At 37.7% G+C, this 27391-nt stretch overlaps 1 protein-coding gene across 1 annotated transcript in view; it reads right to left on the bottom strand.

Moving 5' to 3' along the window:
• Positions 1-27391, bottom strand: part of WDR49 (WD repeat domain 49) — a 136293-nt gene that overhangs the window by 2312 nt on the left and 106590 nt on the right. Inside the window, 4 exon segments of the mRNA XM_027123886.1 lie at positions 15360-15506; positions 17367-17469; positions 25263-25326; positions 26374-26441. Of these exon segments, the coding sequence (XP_026979687.1) occupies positions 15360-15506; positions 17367-17469; positions 25263-25326; positions 26374-26441 (382 nt within the window).

Below are 27391 nucleotides of genomic sequence, written 5' to 3'. Positions count from 1 at the left end.
TATTGGGGAAAAAAAGACCCAACAAATACAGAAATGGGCTGAGTCCTTAAGAAAGAAAAATTAAGAAAAATTATAAAGTGCCATGTAATAAAACTTTCCTCAAATAAGAGACAACCTGACATATATAAAAAGGACATACTGTTAATTACCTCTTTAATGGACCTATCTTTAATGGAGTCACATTATACGATGCTGTGGGGTTAGGAATTTGGGGAAACACAGTTCCGCCCATAGCATATATTTTGGAACTTTTAAATGACCAGTGAAGCTGCAGGAGCTTCAGCCATGCTTCTGCATTTTTGGTAACTCAGCTCCAAACACAATCACAGTTTTATTAATGTGTCTTCACTTTTCCAAAATCCTGATCCTTTTATTTCTTGGTAAATTTGGTATTTCTTGGTATAATTTATGTCTTGTATAGCTTAGAGATAGCCAATCTTTGTTACTGGCCTGAGACAATTTTTAAAAATTGTGGCAAAGATGGAGTTTGGCAATATCTCTAGTGGAAAGAAGGAGTTGGAGGCAAAAAGGATATAAATGAAAGACCTAACTTTTCTTGCTCTGGGGAAAAAAAAAGGACATAACTTGTGCCAGGAATAACAGAAGAGTCAAAAACAAGGCATATCCCACTAAAGTTACTAGACTTTAAAGATAAAGGCAGAATCATTTGGTAGCCAAGCAAAATGATCAAGCCACTCAAAAGAAGAGAAATAGGGCTTCCCTGGTGGCGCAGTGGTTGGGAGTCCGCCTGCCGATGCAGGGGACATGGGTTCGTGCCCCGGTCTGGGAGGATCTCACATGCCACGGAGCGGCTGGGCCCATGAGCCATGGCCGCTGAGCCTGCGTGTCCGGAGCCTGTGCTCCGCAACGGAAGAGGCCACAGCAGTGAGAGGCCCGTGTACCGCAAAAAAAAAAAAAAGTAAAAAAGAAGAGAAATATATGTATTGCATTTGATATCTTCATAACAATGATCAATACCAGTAGACAGTAAAGAGAGCAACTCCCACAAGATAAGTAAGGAAAGAACATGTGAGGTACGAATACTATAAACATCCAAACTGCCCATCAAATCTGAAAACTTCCAATAGTTTCAACGTGCAGGGAGTTCATGGACTATTGTTCCCAAGAGTCCTTTTTGAGGAAATTACTACAACATAAACTGAGAAATGACTGAGGAAAAGATTTGGTGGTGAGCACCAAATATATTTTAACGTAGAAGTGAGATTAAAACAACATAAAGTTTAGGATGACAAATTAGAAGGCAAATGCCACATGCCTGACAACATAGAAATGATACAATTAACAAAACTTGGGAAAGTAAGAAAGAAGTTTCATTCGTGATAGATCAGTAACAGCTGAGAGACAAAGGACTTAAACCAACAAGTCAAGTAATAGCCGTATAAGCAAATTTAACAAAACAGAAGCAGAAAGAAAAATCATATTATTGAACAAAATTGTGTGGTGGAAGAGGGGGAGGGGAATGAAGAAACGTGTTCATTTATCATCAGTCAGCATGGATTTAATTGTTACTGCCCTAGAAAAATAAAGGGTGACAACAATTATAATTATATGAATCTATAAGTATAAAGGTACTACCAGAACAAACATATAACACCCACCCACCCACCCCCCTCAAATAAAACAAAGAAAAAAATTACAGGTCCAGTGAAAACGTCAAAAAATATATAAACAGTAAATAGCAGAAAAGAGTATGAGAAATACAAAACCAAACTGTCTAATAAACAACAAATTTAAATGTGCTCAATTTCATGATTTTAAAAAATTGATTTTTTAGTTGGATCAAAGGCAAAAACCCAATTCACGTCTAAAATAAAATGATTCCAAAAATTTGAAATAAAAGGATGGGAAAAGTATACCAGGCAAATCAAAATCAAAAGAAAGCAGGGATCAAAATCTAAAATCATAGATGCATGAAGAAACCCTCAAAGGATACACAGACACTCGCAGTAGTGGTTGCCAGAAACAGGTGATAGTGGGAACTGGACAGATCAGCATCATGGAAGGGAGGTAGACTTCTCACTGAATAATTTTTTATATGTTCTAGTATTTGATCAGTGTGAATATATGTTGTTTTTCATATAAGAAAGTATATGAAAAACAGCATATTCTGTTTTTTAATAAGATAAAAATGCAACCTGGACCTACCTCATAAGCAAAGTTACAAATGAAAACCCTTTCCACTGGCCTAATACCAGTGGTACAAGATAGTGTGGATTTCTGCACATTAGTTGATTCTGTCCTCTGTTGTCTGAAGGTAAGCACGTCAGAATCACAAGGCATTCTGAATGCCTCAGAGCTCTTCTGAGGTCCACTGTGAAAGACAAAATGTTACTTCTGAAATAAACCCTAGCTGCTTTACTGAGATTTGTCTCTCAGCTAGACAAGGAATTTTCATTGTAATTGACTGGGTTTCAGGACAATTAAACCAATAACTAACCGATAGGCCTTTGCAAGTTCTTTGACAGGGATAATCTTTCTGGGATAATTTATTTTTCTGAGTTAAAAAACAAGTGATAAAAAATTCATATACAATTCATATGCAAGGGTAGATACCTGTTTCCTGGGCCCGAAGCTTACAATTTGGGGAGCTTTGTTTAAGAAAATGAACATAAAATTACAAATACAAAATTATTCATAAAAGTGGTTATGTACTTAGAATGAAAAAATAAATCTCAACAAATTACTGGAGTTTTGTAGAGCTGAATCCTTTTCTTCTCAGATCTCTTTCAGGAAAGGCAGCTGAAGTGCTTACCTGGAAATGATTCCTACTTGCAACCTGGCTTCCTCTCTTCACCCAGAACACCCTAAAACTCCCAGCAACTCCTAATACTCACAAGGGACTTTGTAGATAAGGCTTATAAAACAACCTACATTAGCTTCACTAGCAATCTCCTTTATGTGGCGAAAGCCATGTCATTAACCTAACACCTTCTAAATGAATAATGGTCATCGATTCCTCTCACTCTTCAGAGTAACAGCATTTGCTGGGTTAATGGCATAATGTTTGCATATAAGTGAGTCTGCCATGGATTATGATACATGTAAGAAACCATTAACCATTTATTGAACCTGTTTAAGATTATAAAAGTATGTCTTTAACCTTGCTGTGATGACTTGTTTTCTTGATGAACTTGGCAAGGCTCTTCCCAGTTATTCAATCAAACACTAATCTAAGTGTTGCTCTGAAGAAATTTTGCCTATATAGTTAAAGTCCCTAATCAATGGATTTTAAGTAAGGAGATTATCCTGGATAATTTGGGAGAGCCGGACTTAAATCAGTTGGAAGGCCTTAGAAGCAAGACTGAGGCTTTCCTAAGACAGAAAAGAAATGCCAACACTGGACAAAACTTCTGCCTGTGCCCATGGAGTTCAGTCCTCTTCCTTTCACTGCCTGTGGACAACAGCTTTAGCCTGTGCCCAGTCTGCGCTGATCTTCCCTCCTGGCGCAGCTCTACTCCTTTTGGACTTGCTCCACCAGCCCTCACAATCCCATAAGGCAATTCCTTGCCATAAATTTCAATACATGGTCCTGCTCGTTCTGTTTCCCTGCACCCTGACTGATACACTTGCCATAAAGTGCATTGTTTAACGCAGAATCATCGTGAAGGGCGAAGCATTCTTATTGAGACAAATAGACTGGTTTGTCAAGTTTCCTACGGTTTGTGACTGGAGTACGTCGGATACTCCTTGAAAAGAAAATTTACGTTTATTCAAATATACAGCTTATCTTAAAGCACCTTCAAGTTCCCACACAGGTGTTATGTGGGACCTCAAGCCTTAAGCTTCTTGCCTTATGGGCCCAACAACTTACTTAGAATCTTGGTGAGTAGTTCACTCAGAAGGGTTAGTAACAGCCAGTGTATTTGGACTCATTGCGTCCAAATGGACCCATCTTTAAACCTTCTAAAGGCTTCCTTCTCACTTAAAAGAAACCCAAGTTTCTTGCCCAGGCTACCTCATCCCACATGAACTGATCCCTAATTCTTCCACCCTCATCTTGGGCTCTCTGTGAGCATCTCTCACACTCTACCCTGGCAACGCTGACTTTTCTGTCCCTGGAATATGCCAACCTTTGTCCCACCTCAGTAGCTTTACAGTTCTGCTCCCATCCTTGGAATGTTCTGTGCCCATTTGTTTGTGGAACTGCCTCCTCTTATCTTTCAGGATTCAGCCCAACAATCAGAGAGAACTTCACTGATGCCCCTCCTTAGTCACGTTCCATCACATTGTCTTGCTTTATTTTCCTCATACCTTTTATCAATATCACTATCCAAACGTATCTTCTTCTGTTCAGTTATTTATTTATTGTCTATCATGACCCTAGGTGATAAATTCAATGACAGCAAAGACCTTGTTTGTCTTTATACCCCATATACCCTTAGCACCCAGCATTGTGTCTGGTATTTACAATAGAAGATGCTCACAAAAATGTATTTGTTGAATAAATGAGCAAATGAATGAAGATACCTCCAGGCTTGTAAAGGATCCCTCTTCACACTTTGGAATTCCTGCCTTCCAGAGACCCGAGGGACTCTATTATGGTAATAGAAGGCTGGTCCTCTGTGTCATTCATCTATATATGCATCCACTTACCACAACCCCTGCTCTTAAAAATTAACATCAAGTGTTATTGGTAACCATTTATGTTCCCTATTTCCTACTTGGGAAAAGATGACATTATACATTAATCACTTCATTTTATAGTTGGCTGCCCAACAAGGCTTGTTATAATGATAACCAAAAGTGTTTTAAAAGCTATGAAAATGAAAGATGTGGTAGCCATGAAGCATTCAAACATTTTCACTAAAATAAAATGATTCAGTGATTTTCATAAAGCGAAGTTAATCTTTATCATCTGATCCCTCCCTTGCCCCGTAGTTGGAGACTAACTATATATCAGATGAACAACAGTGGCAAACCTCACAAAGGCACCCTGGCAAGAAGGGACTTAGCGACTATGTCAACACAGCACTGCAATGACCAGCTGTTGTTAGTTTATGAACATACGGTATTCTGAAAACTTTCTCTTCAATTCACATCCTCCATCCTATTCTAAGTCCTCTAGGTAAGTGCTTCTCAAACTTTAATGTGCATAAAAATCACCTAGAAGTCTTGTTAAAATGCAGATTCTGATTCCATAGATCTGAGTTGAGGCCTGTGATGCTGCATTTCTAACATGCTCCTGGGTGACGCCCAGGCTCTATCCACTGCCCACATTTTGACATCAAGGTTCTAATTCCTAAATATAGACTAGATCAGGATGGCCAGGCTGTCATTTAATTTCAGCCATCACTGTGTAACAATCAGGTAACAAAGCAACAGGTTGTTGGCAGAGTAGTGAGAGTTTATCAAAATGCTTTAGTGGTCTTCATATGGCTCTTAAATGATCGTGCTGGGGACCTGTTCAACCTTTTTTTTAAGATTTTTTTTTTTTATGAGCCGTTTTATTTTTACAACAAAAGTGAAAGGAAGGTACAAGTATTTCTTATATATCCCCTGCCCGCACACATGCAAACCCTCCCCTGTTATCAACGTCAGTCACCAGAATGGTATATATACATATATATATATATATATATATATATATATATATATTTTTTTTTTTTTCAGGGAAGTTGTTCTGTTGCGGTACGCGGGCCTCTCACTGTTGTGGCCTCTCCCGCTGCGGAGCACAGGATCCGGACGCGCAGGCTCAGCGGCCATGGCTCACGGGCCCAGCCGCTCCGCGGCATATGGGATCTTCCCGGACCGGGGCACGAACCCGTGTCCCCTGCATTGGCAGGCGGACTCTCAACCACTGCGCCACCAGGGAAGCCCGGAGGATGGTATATTTTTTAGTAAGGGTGAATCTACACTGACACATCATTATCACCCAAAGTGCACTGTTTACCTGAAGTTTCACTCTTGGTGTTGCACAGTTTAAGGATATTTAAAGGATAATGACAAATATCCTTCATTATAATATCATACCGAGTATTTACATTGCCCTAAAAAAATCCTCTGTGGTCCCCCTATTCACCTCTTCTCCTCCTCCCCTGGCAACCACTGATCTTTTTATTGTCTCCATAGTTTTGCCTTTTTAGAATCTCATAGAGTAGGAATCATACAGTGTGTACCTTCTCAGATGAGTTTCTTCCACTTAATAATATTCATTTAAGATTCTTCCATATCTTTTCATGGCTTGACAGCTCTTTTTTTTAAGTGCTAGATAATATTCCATTGTCTGGATAATAAACTGTACCACAGTTTATTTATCCATTCACATGCTGAAGGACATCTTCGTTGCTTCCAAGTTTTGGCAATTATGAATAAAGCTGCTATAAAGATCTGTGTGCAGGCTTTTGTATGAAAATAAGTTTTCAGGTCCTTTGGGTAAATACCAAAGAGCACGATTGCTGGATTGCATGTTAAGAGTATGTTTAGTTTGTAAGAAACTGACAAACTGTCTTCCAAAGTGGCTGTACAATTTTGCATTCCCACCAGCAATAAATGAGAGTTCCTGTTGCCCCACATTCTCACCAGCATTTGGTGGTGTGAGCATTCTGGAGTTTGGCCATTCTAATGCGTGTGTAGTGATAACTCATTGTTCTCTCACTTTGCATTTCCCTGATGACATATGATGTGAAGCATCTGTTGACTCTTTTAAAAAAATGTTTTTCACATGTTAATGACTTCTGTTTTATAGGACTCAAATTATGGTGATATGATATAAACAAAGATATAAAATAATAGGAAGGATTTTTTTACTTCTAAGATATCTCTGAGTTTTGTGCTCAGTCTGGATCTTCAGTTATCTAAGACTTCCTGGCATGAATCATGTGTAGAAATCTCTCATTTCCTACTAAAAATGAATATATCTATAAATGCATTCTTCTTGTATTTAATTATTTGTTCAAGTAAGAAGATTTCCACAATATTTGATTCTTTTTCTTTACTGGTACTAGATTTAAGATAGTACTTTAAAGCAAAGATATATAAGGTTGATTTTCCTAAAATCCTGTGTGTATACTTTCTACCTATAGCTTAAGAATTATAGAGAGTAAGTTTGTATATCAATGAAAAACCAGTATTGTCTCTCGCACACCCTTCTGAGTAGGCAGATTCTGGCTGAGTTCACCATTTCTGAACTATTTTGCCCCTCTTTGTAAATTGCAGGTTACCATGGATATGCAAACTCCATCTCATCTGGTAGAGCGTTAAATGACTCGCTCCCCTTCCTTGGAAGCACCCAGTTTTTGTACCTACCTGCAAATTGGGTCAGGGACAGTTATCTTGCACAAATTATCAATTCTCACCAAATTTTCAATCCTCCCACTTTTCTTCAATATCTGACCACAATCTTCCAAACTTTTTCAATTCTCACGTCTGTCTAAAACTGAGAACTAAAACCTGACAGCCCAAATCTTTATTCAGACTCTGTGCTGCCTTGCAGCTGTCCTTTGCTCTCAGGACCTTCAGGACACCAAAACAACTGACCTTCCCCCCTCCTAACATCTGGTTCTACAGAAGCAATGCCAACAAGAATCCCTGAGAGACACTTCTCAGACACTGTTCTGCCCCACCCAGAAGATTCATGATCACCTCTGGGCTGTTCAACAATGAGCGGTAATCATTCATCTTGAACAAAAGCAAGGGGGCTGACAACATTAACCTTTACCCTGTGCAACTAGAAAGTGGAGGCAGTTAAGAAATGGCCTGACCCTCTTGCGTTCCAGAAACAGGTAACAGCAAAGGACCACTCTTCTCTCTCTCATTCTGAGATAAGACCCTCTTCACCCTCCTCCCTAGTCTAATAAGACTCATGGATTCATTGACCTGTCTCTACAATAGCTCAAGCTCCCTTCCTTTTTTTGAGATACTCCTCTTTAATGACTATTCTCCCTGTTGCAATAGCTTGAATAAAATCATCTCTTTAATTGTCCCGCACATTTTGTCTTTGACAAACAACAACAACAAAACAATTCACCTGAGGTATCACTAATGCAGTATTTTCTCTACGCTAGAAGTTTTAAAGATTTTATAGGTACAATATGATGACTTCTGGGGAATTTATTGGCAAAACCTGACCCAGAGCCACTTCTAAGTAGATTCCAGTTTTTTGAATAAAGCATATCAAAAAGGGATTTCAAGCTGTTTGAGAACCCACGGGGAACAACTTGGAAGCTAAAGAGAGAGTGTGAAAGATGTTTCAACTTGAAAGGGAAAGAAAGAAAATACAAAAGGACATTAAAAACACAGTAGGTAAAACTGAAAAGTCACCTGGGGCTTATGAAGTGTTTGAAACTGTCCCAAGTTCCAAAGCGGTAGTTTAGAATGTTGAAAGTAAGTCTGGCAAAATGCCTCTCATCGTACAATTGCCAAAGAACCTTCAGCACACTGTAATTATGGAGATTTCAGGAATGTGTGTAAAATGCAGTGCAAAGACTTAAGGTAGACTCTGTAATGATAGTGTGGAGGAGGGCATGTATTAGTAATTGAGATTTTTTTTAAGTGCTCATTTATAATAACAATTTTTAAATTCAGTAACCTCCTACGAAAAAGGAGATGAACAATTTTAAATGAAAGTGTTAAAAATAGGTAATATTATAGTGAAATAGCTGGTTTTAGAAAGCCGCATAAGAATAGGCTGCCTAAGGACTATGATTTCAACGTTATCTGAACAAGGGAGGCTGTACCTAGAAATATTAATAACATGGACACCTGTAAAACAGGGACACTTCTCAACTAGGGTCCACCTTTTACTAGCTATGTGAGACTAGGTATATTACTTAAATTCTTTTTTCTATCCCACAGAGTCTATGCCAGAGACTCTTTATATAGTAAATAGGGGCAATAATAATTCCTGTAACAAAGAGCCATTTAGTGGAATAACAATAATAAAATACCATCAATAAAGAAATGTATCAAACTCTTATTAGGTGAAGGCTCTGTGCTAAGGGCTTCACATGGGTTATTTCACTTAATGTTCACAGCAACATTATGAAGACGGTAGCTTATACGATGCCCATTATTAGTTGAAGAAACTAAGGCATAGAGAGTTCAACTGACCTGCTCAAGGTCATATAGCTAGCAAGTGGTAGAGTCTTGATTTGAAGCCAGGTTTATGCTTGAAATTTTGCCCTTACTATACCTTTATTGCTTTGAGTCTTCCAAGTTTTATTCATTCTATAAATGGAAATTCTCCAAAAGACAACCATAACCGTTAACACCTTATAACTGAGTAGGAATCATGACTGTGATTTCAAAGCTTATAAAATAATGTAAAGGACCAGGAGTGGGATAAAAAGCATGAATAGCCAGGGAAGATGGTACTATGCCAATGATCAGTGCATTGCCCCTGAGCTCCAAAGCCACTCTTCACTGCTCGCTGCGTGATAATGGACCAGAGTCTTGTAAATGGTTCTCCTTTGACAGCTGGTACAATGTTGAGCTCTGTCACTAGAGGGATGCTGGAGGGGAAATGGATTTCTCTCCAAGTGGGTGTTCCCCTCACCAGGCTCCTGCAGGGCAGTTCCTCCAGCACTAGACTCCTACAGCATGACTTCCCCAGGACCAAGCTCCTCCAGTGCCTTCTGCAGCTCCAGACTCCTGTGATGCAAGGATGGCTTTTCCAGAGCCACAGCTTCCCTTGCCACCCTCCCAGGTGACTTTGCAGCAGAGTGCCACCTGTCTGCCAGCATGCAATGAATGACTTTCTGTAATACCCCAGGAAGCAAGCAGAGGGCCGCCAGTGTGACTCCTCTCTGTGAACCGCCTCCCCTGCAGCCCCTTGACGGCTCTGCAGTGAGTTCTAAGACACATCACCTCCCTGTGGATGGCTTCCCCTGATGCCCCTGAGAGCAGATTTCTGCAAGTTGCACCTGCAGCAGCTCTGCCAACTTGCCAGGTGGCAAAACAGCGATAAGTCCTCTTGCACAAGGTCTGGGTCTCCGCCCTAGCTTAGGTGGGCCTATTCCTTGGTCTGTCTCAGGCCTGGGAGTAGTGGCTTCTCTTTAGATCTTCTATTCCTGTGTTCTTTAGAATTCTCTTTGCTGCTTACTAGCCAATGTTCTATAATGTGCATATATTATATCTAAAATCGGAAGAAAAAGTGAACTGAAAAATAAAATTAATTCTAAAACATGCCTTGACTGTAGTTGCTCTTCAGTTACCATTCTTTTTCTTTCCTCCCTACTATAGTCAGTTTCTTGGGAAAGTGTTAGCTTTTCTTGGTAGATGCCCCACAGGTACCTCCGACTCAACATATTCCGAAAACTAACTCTAAATCATCTTCTCCTCCTATATTCCCTCTCTCAGTAATTGCCTCTCTTTGACACAGTTATCTGGGCTGGAAACCTGATAGTCATACATGTCTTAACATCTCATCAGGGCACAAAATCCTTTAAATTCTATCTCTGTAACACTTCTCAAATTAATAGTTACTTCCTTTTTAGGGTCCCCTTATCTTCAAAATAATAATAGTTACCATTTATGAGTGCTTATTATGTGCTAGTCATTGTGCTAAAATTAACCCACACAACTTCAAGAAGCAGGTACCATTAGCCCCATTTTACAGATGAGAAAACTGAGACTTTGTAGCTTATTTAATTTATCCAGATATAAACAACTAGTAGAAGGCAAAATGAAAATTCAAAGGAAGATAGCTGCGTCATACAACAAGTTCCCACCACTCTGACACATACACTGCCTTCAGTCTAGCCCCATTATAATGCATCAACTACACAGTTTCCAGAAAGCTTTCTAGAATGCAAATCTGGTCATGTCACTTGCCTGCTTAAACATTTCAACAGGAATTTTGTTTCTGGATAAGATTTAATAAGTAGTGGCAGGTCTTCCTTCTCATTGCACCAGATAGAAAAAAAAGGTAAATTACAGAAATAATATTCTTAAAGCCTTCAGAGAGCTGTGAAAACAAATATTATCAAATTAAAATTCATGAGATAGTAGAACCATTCTCAGATGAGCTGAGATTACCAAATCTTTTCCTCCCTTTGGGGATTAAGCATGTCTGGGCATTGCTAAGAAACAGGCTTGCCATAGACAGATTTTCTAAGGGAAGGGAAAATCAGAAGAGCTTTTGATGACTGTGTGGGTTGGTGTGATGAACTGCAATTTGGAGACACTTTGTGACTGTGGCCAGGGTTCCCCACAGGACATATTCTGAGTGCTGGGGTAGTGTGGCAGGCTATGGATTGGACTGGGGAGGCAGATTAATGTTTCCTGCAGTCACAATATTCCACTACAGGGAGAGGCCTAAAACAAACATTTGAAACTGAAAGTAAATGAAGTCTAACTAAAGCCATAACCCAGCACTGACCGAACTCCATCCCTAATTGGATTAACATGATCCACCCTTCATGCTCTCTGTCCAGCTAAGGAAAGGGTGCACTGCCTCAGAGAAAAAACGCTAAGTTCATTATCTGTAGATCTTTAACACATAATTTCTGCCATATAATAAAAAATTATACAGAAATTACAGGACTTGCAAGAAAGAAGGAAAATGTGACCAATGACCAAGAGGAAAAAATAAACATTAGAAACAGATCCAAGGATCACCCAGATACTGATGTTAGCAGGCCAGGACTTTAAAATTATTATAAATATGTTCAAGAAAACAGAAAATTTGGACAAAATGGATGAAAACAGAAGTAATTTCAACAGAGTATTAGAATATATATAAACAAGATTCAAATGGCATTTTAGAAATATATATACATATATATATATACACACATATACATATAAAATCTGAAATTGGGAACTGATATCATGGGTTTAAAAGAGACTGGCAAAAGAGACAGGACTAGTGAATGCAAAGGTAAGTCAATATAAAATATCCAAAATGAAGCCCAGAGAAGAAAATAAAATGGAAAAATGAGAAGAACATAAGAAATGTTTGTGATATAATGAAAATCCAACATATGTGTAATTGCAATCCCAGAAGGACTGGAGAGTGGTAACTGGAAAGAAACAATATTTGAAAAGATAATAGCTGAGAATTATTCAACATTGAAGAAAGATGTATTCAAGGATTCCTATCAACCCCAACCAGTATATATACAGAGAAAAGTGTATTTATGCCCACTGTGATAAAACTGCTAAAAAACAAGGATAACGATAAAAATCTGTAAAGCAGCCAGAAAAAAAATTACATTCAAAGAAACAACAATAATATGAAGAGTAGAATTTTAAACAGGAACTATAGGAGCAAGGAAGCAGTGGGATGGTATCTTTAAAGAGTTGAAAAAAACTGCTATCTAGGGTTTTAAACCCAGTGAAAAAATCCTTCCAAAGTCAAAATGAAATAAACGCATTTTTCAGACACATAAAGCTGGGAAAATTACTCATCAGCAGACCAACATTATAAGAAATACTGCAGAAATTTCTTCTGAATAAAGGAAAATAATCTCAGATGGAAGCCTAGTACTCCAAAAAGAAATAAAGTACTGTAACCTCTAGAGTAATCACTAAAAGGCTAACACAAAGAGGTCTAAAAACTGAAGAATTAATAGAAGAGATAAAATGAGATAATTCAGAATACTTGCCTAAAACATTCCAATGGTTCCGCATTTCTGGTAAAATAAATACCAAAGTCCTTAACACAGTACACCAGGTGCTCCATGATTTGGCCCCCATTTACCTCTCTGGCCTTAATTCTCACCATGTCCCTTCAAGAACCCAGCCATTTGGGACTACTCATAGCTCCCTTAGCACACCATCCACATACTATTCCTTTGCCAGAAATATCATCCCCCTTTTTTCTTACCTAACTAATATCAATTTAACTTTTAATATCTAGCTCAGGCACAATCTGGTTTCTCTGAAAAATCATCTATGAACCTCCACGTGATCCCACAGTACCCAGGGCTTATCTCTATTATAGCCTTTGTTGTAAAACATAATGATTTGTTTCCTTATCTAGTTCCCCAACTAGTCTTCAAGAGCTTTGAAGGCTGTGCCTCTACAAGTCAGCTCTGCGCCTCCACCACCCAGCACAAGGGCCAGCACAGAGAAGGCATTCAATATTCACCAGGAGGGCTAAACAAACACATGAGCAAACACGATTTCTGCATCAGCTATTTGAAGACTGCTATTATGCAGAGCATGTTACCATCCTCTTCCATTCTCCAGACCCTTATTTCTAAATAGCGCACCAGTACCTCAAACTCAACACATTCCAAACTCAACCCTATTCATCTGTGTCAAACTGAGTCAACGTGGCACCATCTGAAGTCACCCATTGCAGCCGGCCTGGAATCATTTGGACTTGTGCCCTACTTAAACCACAATGCGTCTTTCCTTATGTTTCCTTGATCTTGACTTCTTCTTCTCCTCCCTCACCCTTTGAACGCCTACTCATTTTAAGTTCCAGCTCAGAGCTGACTTCCACTAATTCCTTCTTATGCCCCAGGCAGAGTTAATCTGCCTTCTTCTCTGAGGCGTCCACAGAACCTCATTTGTGGTGGCATGTGTCATGCATTCTGTTGTCCTCAGTAGTTTACATTTGTCTCTCCCTCAAGCCGGTGAAACTTTTTAAAAAAGGAACTATTTTCACTTGCAGAGAAGGCAGATGAGTGGAAATATTTTAAAGGGAGCAAAGAAGAAAAATAGAAAAGCAAAAGAGAGAAAACATCTTTTTTAAACGGTGTGGAAATTATAGAAAAATTTTATATTAAGAAATCCAGGAGAAAAAATTCTCTTTGAAAATGTATTAGAGTTTTTTTTTGTATTTCCAACCAGCCATTCATCCCCAACTTCCCCTACACGTCCTCCCTGCCCATGAGGAGAATTTATCTGCCGATGAAGGAGAATTCTCCTGCTGCAGAACGTGCAAGGCTCCTCACAAAAACAGGAGCTCCCAGGGCTGAGGAGAGGCATTTGCTGCCCTCACCCTTGCTATCTCCCACTTCCTGGCTCTCCAGCTTCTGCAATCTCCTTCTCTCCTATTTCTCTTGCCTCTATTCTGACTCCTTGCTCCATCTTGCATGTTCTATGTCTGGACCGTCTTTACACTTTGTTCTGGCTCCCTGGATCTCGTCTTACTGTCTGTTCCCCACATTCTCTTCCGTCTGTGACTCAGCAGGACAAGATAAGTCCTCCCCATGTTTATTCTTGAAGATGAATCATCCTGGGGAAAAAGCAGTAGGCTGATAGACTGAAAGCCCAGTCAGATGCACTAAAGGTTATTTAAAGCCCTAATGTTTGTGGATTCATGTTTTTAGAAGAAATGAGCAGATATCATAGATGATCCTCCGGAGAGCAAATGAACTATTATAGATTTAGAAAAGAGAAACTGAGAAAAAGCAAAGGAAGCTGATAATAATTAGACTGGAAATATAGCGGTGAGAAATGACAGCTGTATCTTGTTTACAAGTGGAATTAAAAAAAAAAAAAATGTTGACCAGCTGTTATAGGGAACCAAGCAGAGACAAGAGGCTTAAACTTCCCCAAGTGTAGACATAAATGCCTCCCTCCTACAAGGGTTATTATTTCTCAAGGATGATGTTGAACCCCCATCTCAGAGGATTTGGAAAGTTTAGAAACCACAGATCTCAGATGGTTCGAGTGCAGTTCTGATCTTTTGACTGTTACAAGTTGAAAACTTCTCTTTTCATTAATTATTTTAAATGAGTTCCCTGCAGTGTCCATATGCTTTCTGAGTGCCTCGCTGAGTAGCAGGTTGTGTTGCCTGCACTCCCGTCGGGTCCCTCTTTGCGGGTAGGATGCTTGTACAGAAGTTACTCTTCAAATTCTTAGACACTCTTAGACACTTAGACAGTCCGAAAAATAGAGCATTCTTTTGCACATCTTGTTTCCAAATCCTCAGAGATCATTCACTTCTGTTTTCTAAATTAAGCTTTCTTGTCGACTCATCATATTAGCCTAGCACAACAGCTGGAAGGCTCTAAGACAATACACTTTAAGTAGCTGCTATTTATAGTGTTTCACATGAAAAGAACAAAACCAGATTGTCAGAGACTCTGTTCTGAAGCTGCCTTAGGATATCTCTTTCTCTGGTATCAGATCTGAAAATTAAGATGATTGGGGGGAATGGGTTCTTACTCATAGCAGACTCATTATATATATTCATGGCATTCTGACTTCAGAAAGGTGGCAAAACAAAAATATTCCTCTTATGTATTTTGGCCTGTTGGCTGTCCTTTCTGAGAACACAGATCGGCAGCTGAGCTATAAATCTTAGCTGTCAAACCATACTTCATTTCACTGCAACCTACAAGGCGAACAGTGTTACTTTCGTGCTTTTCTACTTTGTTTTCTTAATTGGTTGAGTTTCGTGGGGAGAGAGGGTGGACGTGGTATGATGGTTGAGGACTTACTTTCAGGAAGTGATGGAAGCTCTGGAATTTGGGGACATTCCTCCTCTGGCTCTTCCCTAAAGTATTTCTCAGGGTCTAGAAGAAAAGCTGGTTTATTGACTTCAGGTAGTTCTTTCAAGTTTCCAATGCTTAATGACCTAAAACCGCCTTTACAACAGCAGGTTTTAAGGGAGGATGGGGAAAAAAAGTATAATATCATTAATTCCTCAGAAAGGGCTAGCACATTTCCAAGTTAACTTTTTTTTTAAAAAATCTAACCTCCCTGTTACTCAGCTGGTACAGCTGCAGATCAGCAAACCCTATAAACACAGCTGTTCAAGATAAATCCACGTTCCTTTTATGCAAAGGGACCAAAAAACTCAAGGCTCCCCATTCATTTATTTTTCATTTTGTATTCTTTGCTATTTTCCCTTGAAAATGAATATTCTGCAGTTTTGGAAAAGCTCCAGTTTCTCTTTTATCTGCAAGAAAACTGTAGGCTTTGTGAGATGGAATCTATTTTTCAGCGTTTAACAACATATCTAAAATTTTGAGTTTGCAGGTTCACTTTCATTTTGCTAAAATGTAAACCAGATCTTTATTATTGTATCTACGATGCACACAATGAGATAATGGGAAGGAAGACTCTTAATTATGCCCTTACAGGCAAAGTCTTGGACAAAATTAAAAAGTTTTCCTTTTGCTTCATGGGATAAATGGATAATGGAATGGAAGTCTACAAAAACTTAATTCAAGATGTGATTCTATGTTTGTTTAACTGTTAGCTCTGTGAAGGTAAAAACTGTCTGTGCTTTTGTCATTGTGGTAGCTCAGTATCTAGGAAAAGTAAACTAACAGGTAAGTAGCACCTGCTCAGAGACAAGTCATGTGCCATGTCAGTGGTTCTCAAACTGTACCAGGCATCAGAATCATCTGCAGGGCTTATCAAAGCATAAACCACTTGCACCATTCCCGTTTCTAACTTAGTTGGGTGGGGATGGGGCCCCAGAATGTACCTAAATTCCCAGTGATGCTGATGCTGGTAGACCAGGGAACGTACTTTGGGAACCAATGTGTTATATTAAACCAAAGGAGAAATCTTCACAACCTTTAAAGTATCATTATGCCCTTTTGACAGATGAGGAAATCAAGGCTCAAGATGCTTTAGTAACTTGCCTGAATTTACATAACTGGTAAATGGTAGACCTTGGACATCAACTCAAGTATATTTCACTCTAAAAGTCATGCTCCAAGGTATAATAATAATAAATAATATTACTAATAAAACTGTACTGAGTTTCTACAATATGCCAGGCATTAAGTGCTTCACATATATTTTCTCATGTAATCCTGACAAAACCCTTATAGAGTAGATTAGTTTATAAATATGCATTGAATACTAACAAATAATAATGTACCTTTTGACAGCAAAATTTCAACAGAAATGAGCACATTTGCTCTGTGAAAGTGCAGCTTCCCCTTGGACATAAGTTGACAAAAGATTTGTAGTGAATGAAATATTCTCGTCATATGATGGAGCTTCAAGAATGATTCTCACTACTCTTCTAAACAACACACTTCAATATGATAACAATTCTTTTGTTTCAATTACTTTTTTTTACAGTTTTTTTCTGGTCAGCCACAACTAAACAAGTACGTTGTTCTGTGTGGCTTTGGGCTTTCTGAGAACAAAAATAGTTTTAATTTTATTTTTATCTTTTAAACACTTAGGAGAGAGAATTAACATCCTGTGCCAACTCTATTTTGGAAACTATAGTGGGCACTTTCCACATGTTTTCTGGTTTAGACCTTATACTTCTGCCTATTGTACACTGTGAAAGCTTGGACAAGTCACTTAATATCTCTGAGCCTCGCTTTCCTCCTTTGTTAAAATGAGATCACAAGAGCTTACTTTCAGATTTATTAAGGAACACCAACATTCCTGGCACATAGAGTAGTTACTTGTTTTCTTCACACCAATCTATAAAATAATAACATGATAAAAATATATCAACAGTGATTACTTACTGAATAATTTTTTTATAACTTCACCATTGTAAAGGTTATGTGTTTTTTTGTTATAAACATTTCTTTCCTTATATTCATACCTAAATTTGTAACTTCTGATGGTCTGACATTGGAAGAAAATAATTTATGATGAAACAAAATATCAACCACAAAGGATGAACAGACACTTTCTGGCTATAAATATACACCTTTAACAACAACAACAAAAAATCTCTATCCTGTGGACCTAAGTAGTGACAATTGTTTACACTAATCAAGTTATATCTTTGAATAAAATGCCTACTAGCCAGGTGATGGTATAAAAGGGTAAGAGCCACGAAGGAGGAGAAGCTAGTTAAGCAAAGGTCCTGTCCCCATAAAAACTGGAAGGTCAGAGAAAAAACTATGAAGAAGAAAATGCCACAGAAACGCACACTATCCTTGCCCTGTGTGTAAACTATGTGGACTAATCAGTGGTATGTGTCAAAAGCTCTTTTATCCAGTGTTATGCCTGGATCTTCATTTATGGTACCCAAAATGCAAAAAGAAAAAAATAGTTCAGTGCTTTTGAGGCTTGTTATATGAATCGATAGATTAGCTTGAATCCACAGGAAAAGTTTTTATCAATAAAACACAGGAAGTGAAACCAGTCCATAGTTGTATATAATTCCAGTCAGAAAACAGGAAATGGTCTCAAATATATTTAACATTCACTGTCACAGACCTCAACCTTAACAGCTACAAGCCATGTTTCCAAAAATTGTTATTATTCTCTTGGAAGCCTCAGGCCAGAAAACATACCTATTTTTCACAAAATCATTGAGAGCCATGGGGTCTGCCCTCTCCCTTCTGCCTCCTTTCCTTGCACCCTTTGACCCTTTGTGATTACTGCTGCCCTTAACCTTTATTCCCTATTTTGTTACACATTAAGCAGCTATAGAAACTTGAGATGTTTCCTATACTCTCAGCCTCAATTTCCTGCTCTGTATGAGATTCTTACTGTGATTTTAAAGGAGATAAGATGGATGAATGCTCAGCGATGTGTCTAATAAATAATAGTATTCAATAAATGTTTATTTCCCTCCTTCCTTTTCCTCTCCCCTACTTGACTGTATCTCCCAAACCCAAATGAGCTTAAAAGTAAAAGTTTCATTTTAGAGTAGTTTTAGAGTTACAGAAAAGTTGCAAAGATAGTACAGAGTTCTGGTATACCCCTCACCCAATTTTCCCTGTTGTTAACATCTTATATTACCCTTTGTCACAATCAATACTGATGTATTATGATTAACTAACCTTAGTATTTTATTAGGATTTTCCTAGCTTTTCCTAATGTCCTTTTTCTATCCCAGGATACCACATTACTTTTAGTTTTCTGACTCCTTAGTTTTCTCTGGTCTATGATAATTTCTCAGACTTGCCTTGTTTTTGATGACCTTGACAATTTTAAGAAATATCAGTCAGTTTTTTTGTAGAATCTCCTTCAATTTGGGTTTGTCTGATGTTTATTTATGGTTACACGAGGATTATGGGTTGTTGGGAGGAAGACAACAGAGATGAAGTGCTATTCTCATTATATCTTATCAAGGGCACAGGCTATCAACCTGACTTACCACTGTTGATGTCTACTTTATCACCTGGCCAAAGCTGTGTTTCCCAAGTTTCTGTAAAGTTACTTTTTCCCTTCCTGTCTATACACTACTCTCTGGAGGCAAGTTTCCAAGCACAGTCTACACTTAAGGAAGATGAAGAGGAGAGTTAAGCTCTACATCCTTGATTTGGAGGCGTATCTACATAAATTATTTGGAATTATAGATTTTTTTTTTTAAGGAAATCTTTGCCATCCGAAAGACTGATGGTAGGTAGCAGCTTTTCCCCAAATCACACTGGAATGATCTCCCTCACAACATACTATCTCCCATGAATAAGACATATTATTCAACCCTCAGAATGGGAGAAAATATTTTCAAACAAAGCAACTGACAAAGGATTACTCTCCAAAATATACAAACAGTTCATGCAGCTCAATATCAAAAAACAAATAACCCAATCAAAAAATGGGCAGAAGATCTACACAGACATTTCTCCAAAGAAGACATACAGATAGATGGCCAACAAACACATGAAAAGATGCTCAACATCACTAATTAATAGAGAAATGCAAATCAAAACTACAATGAGGTATCACCTCATATGAGTTAGAATGGCCATCATCAAAAAATCTACAAACAATAAATGATGGAGAGGGTGTGGAGAAACAGGAACTCTCTTACACTGTTGGTGGGAATGTAAATTGATACAGCCACTACGGAGAACAGTATGGAGGTTCCTCAAAAAACTAAAAATAGAACTACCATATGACCCAGCAATCCCACTCCTGGGCATATACCTGGAGAAAACCATAATTCCAAAATATACATGCACCCCAATGTTCATTGCAGCACTATTTACAATAGCCAGGACGTGGAAGCAACATAAATGTCCATCAACAGAGGAATGGATAAAGAAGATGTGGTACATATATACAATGAATATTACCCATCTATAAGAAGGAACGAAATAGTGCCATTTGCAGAGACGTTGGTAGACCTAGACTGTCATACAGAGTGAGGTAAGTCAGAAAGAGAAAAACAATATTGTATATCACTTATATGTGGAGTCTAGAGAAATGGTACAGATGAACTTATTTGCAAAGCAGAAATAGAGAGAAAGGTAGAGAACAAACATATGGATACCGGGGGGGAAGGGGTTTGGGATGAATTGTGAGATTTGGAGTTGACATATACACACTACTATGTATAAAACAGATAACTAATGAGAACCTACTGTATAGTACAGGGAACTCTATTTAGTGCTCTGTGGTGACCTAAATGGGAAGGAAATCTAAAAAAGAGGGGATATGTGTATACATATAACCTATTCACTTTGCTGTATAGCAGAAATTAACACAACATTGTAAAGCAACTATACCCCAATAAAAATTAATTTTAAAAAAAGACATGTTTATTCAGCCACTATCCGGGCTTTGAAGACAAGAATGATGGTACCTTTAGAGAGTCATTTTAAATAGTAAGAGAATCTGTAAAAATAAGAAGTTGGTGGTGGATGCAGGAAAGGTAGATTACGGTGCAGTTAGGTCTGGCAGTTACTAGGTTAAGAATATATTTTTTTCCTCAGAAAAGTATAACTGAAATAAACTGAGGTGCAAAAGTTTGAGGGAGGTCTATCTTTGGACTAGTTAACACCAGACCTTAGTTTTTCTCCAAACACCCTGAATGGTTTCCTGCTTTTAGACTCTTTGTTTTCCAGCTCTCTCATCCAGTGGCATTTAAACTGAGTATCTTTTGTATGAAACGAAAGACTTTGTCTATCTCCACTAAAGAATTTAATCCACAGAGGGAAAGAGGAAGGCGGACAGTAAGAGAAGCTCTTCTAGAGAGTCATAACAATCTGCACTAATTAGATGACTGCCTAGGAAATGGAGCCATACTGATAAAACTCCAAGACAAAGGGCAGTTCTATGAACAACTAGACTGTAGAATCAATTTACAGGCCAACCTATTGCTTCTTTTCCATAGACATTTGACTTCTTGGAAAGTGGTTACTATGAAAATGTACAGGGAAATGGAAAGAGGTGAATATTCCTAAGAGTCCAATATTCCTAGTGGTCGAATACAAAAAAGCTAAAGAATGTAATAAGGAACACAGATAGAGTTTAAAACTTTTCCAAAAATGTCTTACGTGGTGATGCAAGAAGGGAGCCTACTATGGGCTCTGGCATCCTTGCCATCAATTCTATGAGAGGGAAAGACTAAATCTGCCATCTCTCGGTTCTGGATGTAGGAAGTAGGAACGATGTGTGACAAGTCCCCAAGTGCCCTAAAGGAAAGTGAAGGTGCCTAGAGTAGTGGCTTACCCATAGCAGGTACTTGACAAAACATTTGATCACTTGACTCAGAGACCAGCAAATTTTCAATATGGTCACATGTTGCTTGTCAGACAGGCAGAATAGAGCAGTGGCAAAGTGTACTGACTCTGGAATTAGAATGCCTGCTTTGGGGTCCCTGGCTCACCTCTTGTTCATTGTGTAAATCACTTAACTTTTTTCTGTCTTGCTTTCCTAGTTATGAAATAGAGATTATAATTGTAGATATCACCAAGGATTATAGTGACAATTAAATGTTAAACATAAAAAACCCTAGAACAGTGCCTGGAATATGATAAGAACTCAATAAGTATTGGCTACGATCTCTTTAAGAAAGAATAATACAATATTTTTCACTCAAAGCAGGAGTTCCAACACCACCTACAGACAGTTCTAATACTCTTATTTTATTTTATGTTTGTATTTTTTATATTTATAATATTCCTATTTTATTTTCTCACATAAGCTCTACTGGCAGAATAATTAGATAATCAACAGCTTATAAATGATATTAAGTATCAGTTCCCATCTAATAATAATATGGAATTTAGAACATGATTATTTCATATTTCTAAGGAACATTAATTTTAAGTGTACCTTCTGCCTTATATAAACTTACAGAGAAATTAATGGAATTTATGTTTCATTTCCCATCTAATTATTTTATACTGGTTTCTAATAATCATTTCCCCATAAATATTTTTTTAATGGTAGCGAAAGAAAAATTTGTCAGATAGTAGAAGATGGGGTAGATTTGCTCTTTGTTGCCCTAGAATAAGATGAAGATGGATGAGAGCATGTCCTACAAATGGATAGATCCGACCTACAATTAGAGCCCTTCTATAACAGAGTGGTTGAATAACAGAGAAGGCTATCTGCACAATGGTGAGTGCAGCCTGTAGGATATATTCAAGAAGAGGCTGGGGTGTGCTTCTCTTAAGGCCTCAAGAGGAATTAGTCTAGCAGACATCAGATACCTCTTTCAAGTTCATTATCGAATTATTAAAGATTAACAAACGTGAAAAAATAATTAAAAAATAAAACTGATGATTTATCAGAGTGGCAATTTAAATTAAAAATAATAATTTTTTAAATTTTTAAAAATTTAAATTTTTTTTAAATTTAAAATTAAAAAAAAATAAAACTGATGATTTATCAGAGTGGCAAGTTTAAATTTTTTAAAAAATAAAACTGATGATTAATCAGAGTGGCAATTTTAAGACAATGACAACAGTCAGGGCTGGTTCAGAGACAGCCATTTCTATATACTGCTGGTGGTGGAGCCTTCACACCATTGGGATGGCAATTTAGCAAGACTCAGAGGCCTTTAAAACTTTGACTCAGCAATCCAATTCAAAGAATTTATTGTAATGATGAATTCAGTCAGGTACTCTTAACACGTGTGCATGAAGGTATTTCAATAAATGTTTCTCAGTTAAAATTTGTAAACAGCGTAAATAATTTAAAAGAAGAGAATGTTTAAAAAGCTACGTGATAAATTCCTAAGAGGTCATTTCGAGTACTGATGTCTGTAGATACTCATATTAAGTAACTCGGAAGTGTACTGGCTGTATGTTTTTAAGTAGTAAAACAGGTTATAAACTGTGTGTATTATATCCTCACGTTTATAAAATGTATATTTGTTTATTTGTATATGCATGCTCAGAACAAGACCTGAAGAGTGAAATGCCTGTTATTGGTGGTTTTGCTGCTAATGATTTCTTGTCATCTTTTTCTTCTTGCTTGTCTGTATTTCTAATTTTTCTCCTAATGAACATGTACTATTTTCATAATAAAGAAATACTCTAAGGTTATATTGTCTAAATTATTCATTCTATCTACAATGTTTCTAGATTACAATAATCTTGTGTTAATCCAGAAACCAAATATTGCCATAGGTTAAGAAAAATGCATGTCCACTGTGGTTTTTGTTCCCCCATTTACTTTTTTCGATTTCTTTTTTTCCCCACTTTCTAGTGGTAATATGACTTTTGCAGAACCTACAGAAGGAGAAAAATCTATTTCTTTGTGTCAATTTTTAACTCAGCATTAGGACTTCCTATTTTCTCTTAAATTCTATATTCATCTGCATATCCCCAGGACTTAAACTGAAGACGACATTTACCACCTACCTACTTCTCACACACAATACTATAAGATACCTTAAGCACTATGAAAACCTGGTATTTATGTATAAGACAGAACATCATAAATGCCAAGCTTTTATCCTGGAAAGAGAATCTTAGGAGTTAAGGTGAGAACATGGCTTTAAATTATTAAATTTTTCCTTCATTTTTCATGCTTCTTTAATTTTCTATTGGCTTTTTTCTTTTTTCATCTCTATCTTTCTTACTCTTCCTCCCCTTCCATTTAAACATCCCTCCACCTGCATACACACACCAAATGTGCTTTTCCCCTTTTAGTCTCTCTAAATTCTTTCACATATTTACTTTTCTTTCATACTTTTGCATATGGACAACAACTGGCATGATTTTCTCCTTGGATTTCCTAATCTGATTAGAAATAGGGCACATTCTTCAGAATAATATTTTCTTAGGGAAAAAGTGATCTGTAATCTCTTCAGTACTGGATGGAGGCCACAAGGGACATTCTACATCTGACAAGTGTATTTCATTTGTAGGTTTTCTCCATAGGATTCATGGACATGTTTCTGGGAGAAGTGAGGGCTGTACCTGCCAAGTCAATTCTGAGGATACGTTTTTAACCTTTTCCTTTCAAATAGTTCAAAAATTCCAAAATGATATTATTCCCTTCTATCTCATTATTACAGTCTTAAAATTTACTTCAATTCACTCATTTGAATTAAAGGCAGAAATTTTAAATATCACAGGTATTTTGGGATGTGTTGTCACTTGAAAAGATGTGGTATAAACAGAGCTAACTTTGCTTTTTACTGCCAGAAACATCTCCCAAGGCCCACAGAAATGTATAACGAAGGTGAGATGATCACTCTGCTGTAGTCTTATTTCCTCTGGCAGAATGCAAAGCTCTAGTTTTAAGAGAAATCTGTGAAGTTAGGAACCTATACATCAGCACTAATTTTCAGAAGACAAGCAAAGTGTCATGGAACAATAGGAAATGAAATAAGATGGATAGAAGTCAGGAAAGAAGTCAACAGTTTAAAGTGCCAATTTTTAAATCTAAGGAAAGGCTAATTTAAAAAAAAAAAGAATAACTGAGATTGTCATAAGTAATGGGAAATTAATATCTTGGCTGAAATACTCAAACAGGAATCTGTGACACTTGCATTCACTCTTCTAGAAGTGTCACAGGAAGAGAAACAATGATCAATCTGTGTTACCCTGGGGTAACTTTATCTCCTGATCTGTACAATTGAGTTGGGTGACTGGGTGGGGGCATTTTATCGTACACCAAGTCTTTCCATTCTCAGCCCTCTATTCTCGTACAGGGTCGGTCATGCTGTATTTCTAAACTGAAAGATTCTTCTGCCTGAAAGTAAAATGCCACTTGACATTTCAGCAAGCCATAATTCAAGGAAATGGAGGAACAAATACCAAAAGGTAATTTAGTGTAATAGGATGTTTAAAGGGGAATTTTTTTTTCTCTCCTACCTCGTCATCAGAGGTCCAAAAAATCTAAAAGCAAAGTAATTAATTAATTAAGAGGTAAAAAGTATTCCCACATTCCAAAGTGAGGTGCTAGATCGATTCCTTGCGCAGGCCCACTTTGTCAAGGAGGTAGCATCTTGTGATGCTCAGGCCAACCACCACTCTACGATAGAAACAGACTAAGGATGCAGCAATCCTAAGAGAGGACTGCACTGGAGAGAGTCGTAGGTGTGCACTGAGAACCACTCCCACGGGAGAGGAGGAATGCTTCTCCTTCAGTTCTAGCTCCTGTTCACATAAACCAGGCAAAGAGTTTAACACATGCTCCCTGGGGTAACCATTAGAAGAACACAGTGAATCAGTGACTCATTAATATCTGAAAAAGTCTACTGTGGTTGAAAGTACCCCAGTGAGAGGAGGAGAAGGGGTAGCTGTGGAGCAGTTGGTGTAGCAAGGACGTGTGAGCTTCCTATTGGTCAAGAAGAAGTTAACCCAGGAGAAGCTGTGCAAGAGGCGAGGCTGCCAGTGTGAGGGGACTGGAACAGAAAAACCCCAACTGGTGGGTTTGAGCCCCAAGAGTTTAGCCAAAGAGTGCATTAATTTAGAAAGGTGCAGTGCAGAGGTCTCTGCCTGGTGTCATCAGAGAACCCTCAACTGTACTCCCTTAATGAAAACTATGGACTTTAGTTAACAATAAAGTATCAATATTGGTTCATCAATCATAACAAATGTACCACACTAATATGTTTGACACTGTGTGGGATGGGCGTGGGGTATGTAGGAATTCTCTGTGCTTTCTATGCAATTTTTCTGTAGACCTTAAAAAAAGTAATATAGGCACATGGTAATAAAAATGCCAATTGTATCAAAGAAAATACAATGAACAAAATTGTTTTCTCAAAAGATTGTTTAATATGAAAGGTGAAATTATGAGAGCATGAGTTAGCAAGAATATGGGAAACAAAAGAAACAATTAAAACTGCCTGGCATTAGAGTTAGAGGAATGTAAGGATGGGATCCATCAGAGTGGCATGAAAAGAAGAAATGGCTGAACAACAGGAAGGAAAGGCTAGAAGTCATAAAAGGAGAGTGATATCCAATATTCAAAGTCAAGCTCTTTGAACTTCTGACATATATACCTCTGTGTGCCTTACCAAAACCAGGAGTAAAATCTGACATACATTCTAAGATGGACAGGTAACTAGCTAGGTAGATACATACATACACATATACACACATATATTGCTTTTAAAGAAAGGGGTTAATTTCCAAAATTAGGTTGATAATGGAGTAGAAACAAGAGACTGGAAGACACAGAACAGAAGTCAAGCATTCAACAGAGACAAGAAGTAAGAATCAGATATCACCCTGAGAACATACGTTCTCCCGTTGCTACACACACAAACCTACGAATAACCTAAATGTTAGCAAAATCTTGAAGTAGTCATTGAACATTCCACAAAGCACAGAAGGAATTTGGGGCCAATTTTACTCCTTACAGGTAAGATGTACTTACTTGTATGTTGACTCTTTGTTTTACTTATCAAGTAGAGAATGTTTTGATGGGTCTAACCATGATTCCTCCTTAGAAAGCAAAGGAATTTCCTTTATGCTTTTCTCTTGAATCTTATCTTCCATTAAATTAGTATTTCTTTTAGGAAGGGAAAAACAGTTCTCAAGTCGCCAATGCTTTGCCTGAAAAAACAGAGATTTACTTTTATAAAATGTATTTTCCTTGAACATTTATATGTGTCTAACATGTGCTAGATTATTAATTGAAGTCTTGGGGACACCAGAAATGAAGATGATATGGTTCCTGAACTCAAGGAGCTTACAGTCTTCTAAGGGAGATGGGACATATACATGTAACTTTAATAAAGTTAGAAAGTGATGTATCATAAGAAACAAACAGATATTTTCTGAAGAGATAATAATAAACTGCTAAAAAGAAATTAACATTCCCACTTTAAAATCCTGTATAGCAAGATGTATATTAACTAGAAAGAAAAACAAAGCTTTGGTTGAAGAACTGTCTGAATTTTTCATACTACTACTTTCTTTGCATCTTCCCCTCCCAAAATCTCAAAAGCCAGTCCAATTACTGAGTACTTTTTCCTAGAAAAATATATGTGTTACATGATAGTTTTCACAGATCTTGGCTACCGCTCTTAATGTGTATCCATCTAGCGAGAGCTCCCCATTGACAATTTATGTTTTAAATACAGAAGCAATTTCCTTGTCTTCTATTTGTTCACACTGTATCCACAGGAACGCAGCAGGGAACACAGCCTGTGTGGGATGAGGGAACGTTAGGGATCCCCAGCATATCTGACTGGCCTATGAATGATCAACTTTTGTCAGAGGATTTACAAAGTACAATGCCTACAGGGGTCAGGAAGGCAAGTCTTGTATAAGATGATAAATAGCAAATGAAAGTCAGCCTCAGTGTTCATAGGCAAAAGGAAAAGAAAGGTGGCATTACACTGACTTAGAGGGAACCTATTTTCCATAAAGGGGGCCACAGCTACTCTCAG

This window comes from Aethalodelphis obliquidens, unplaced genomic scaffold (assembly GCF_003676395.1).
Source record: "Aethalodelphis obliquidens isolate GAN/ISIS:26980383/991018 unplaced genomic scaffold, ASM367639v1 scaffold1, whole genome shotgun sequence".
NCBI lineage: Eukaryota > Metazoa > Chordata > Mammalia > Artiodactyla > Delphinidae > Aethalodelphis > Aethalodelphis obliquidens.
Note: the sequence above shows the minus strand (reverse complement) of the source record. Positions and strands in the feature narration are given on the sequence as shown.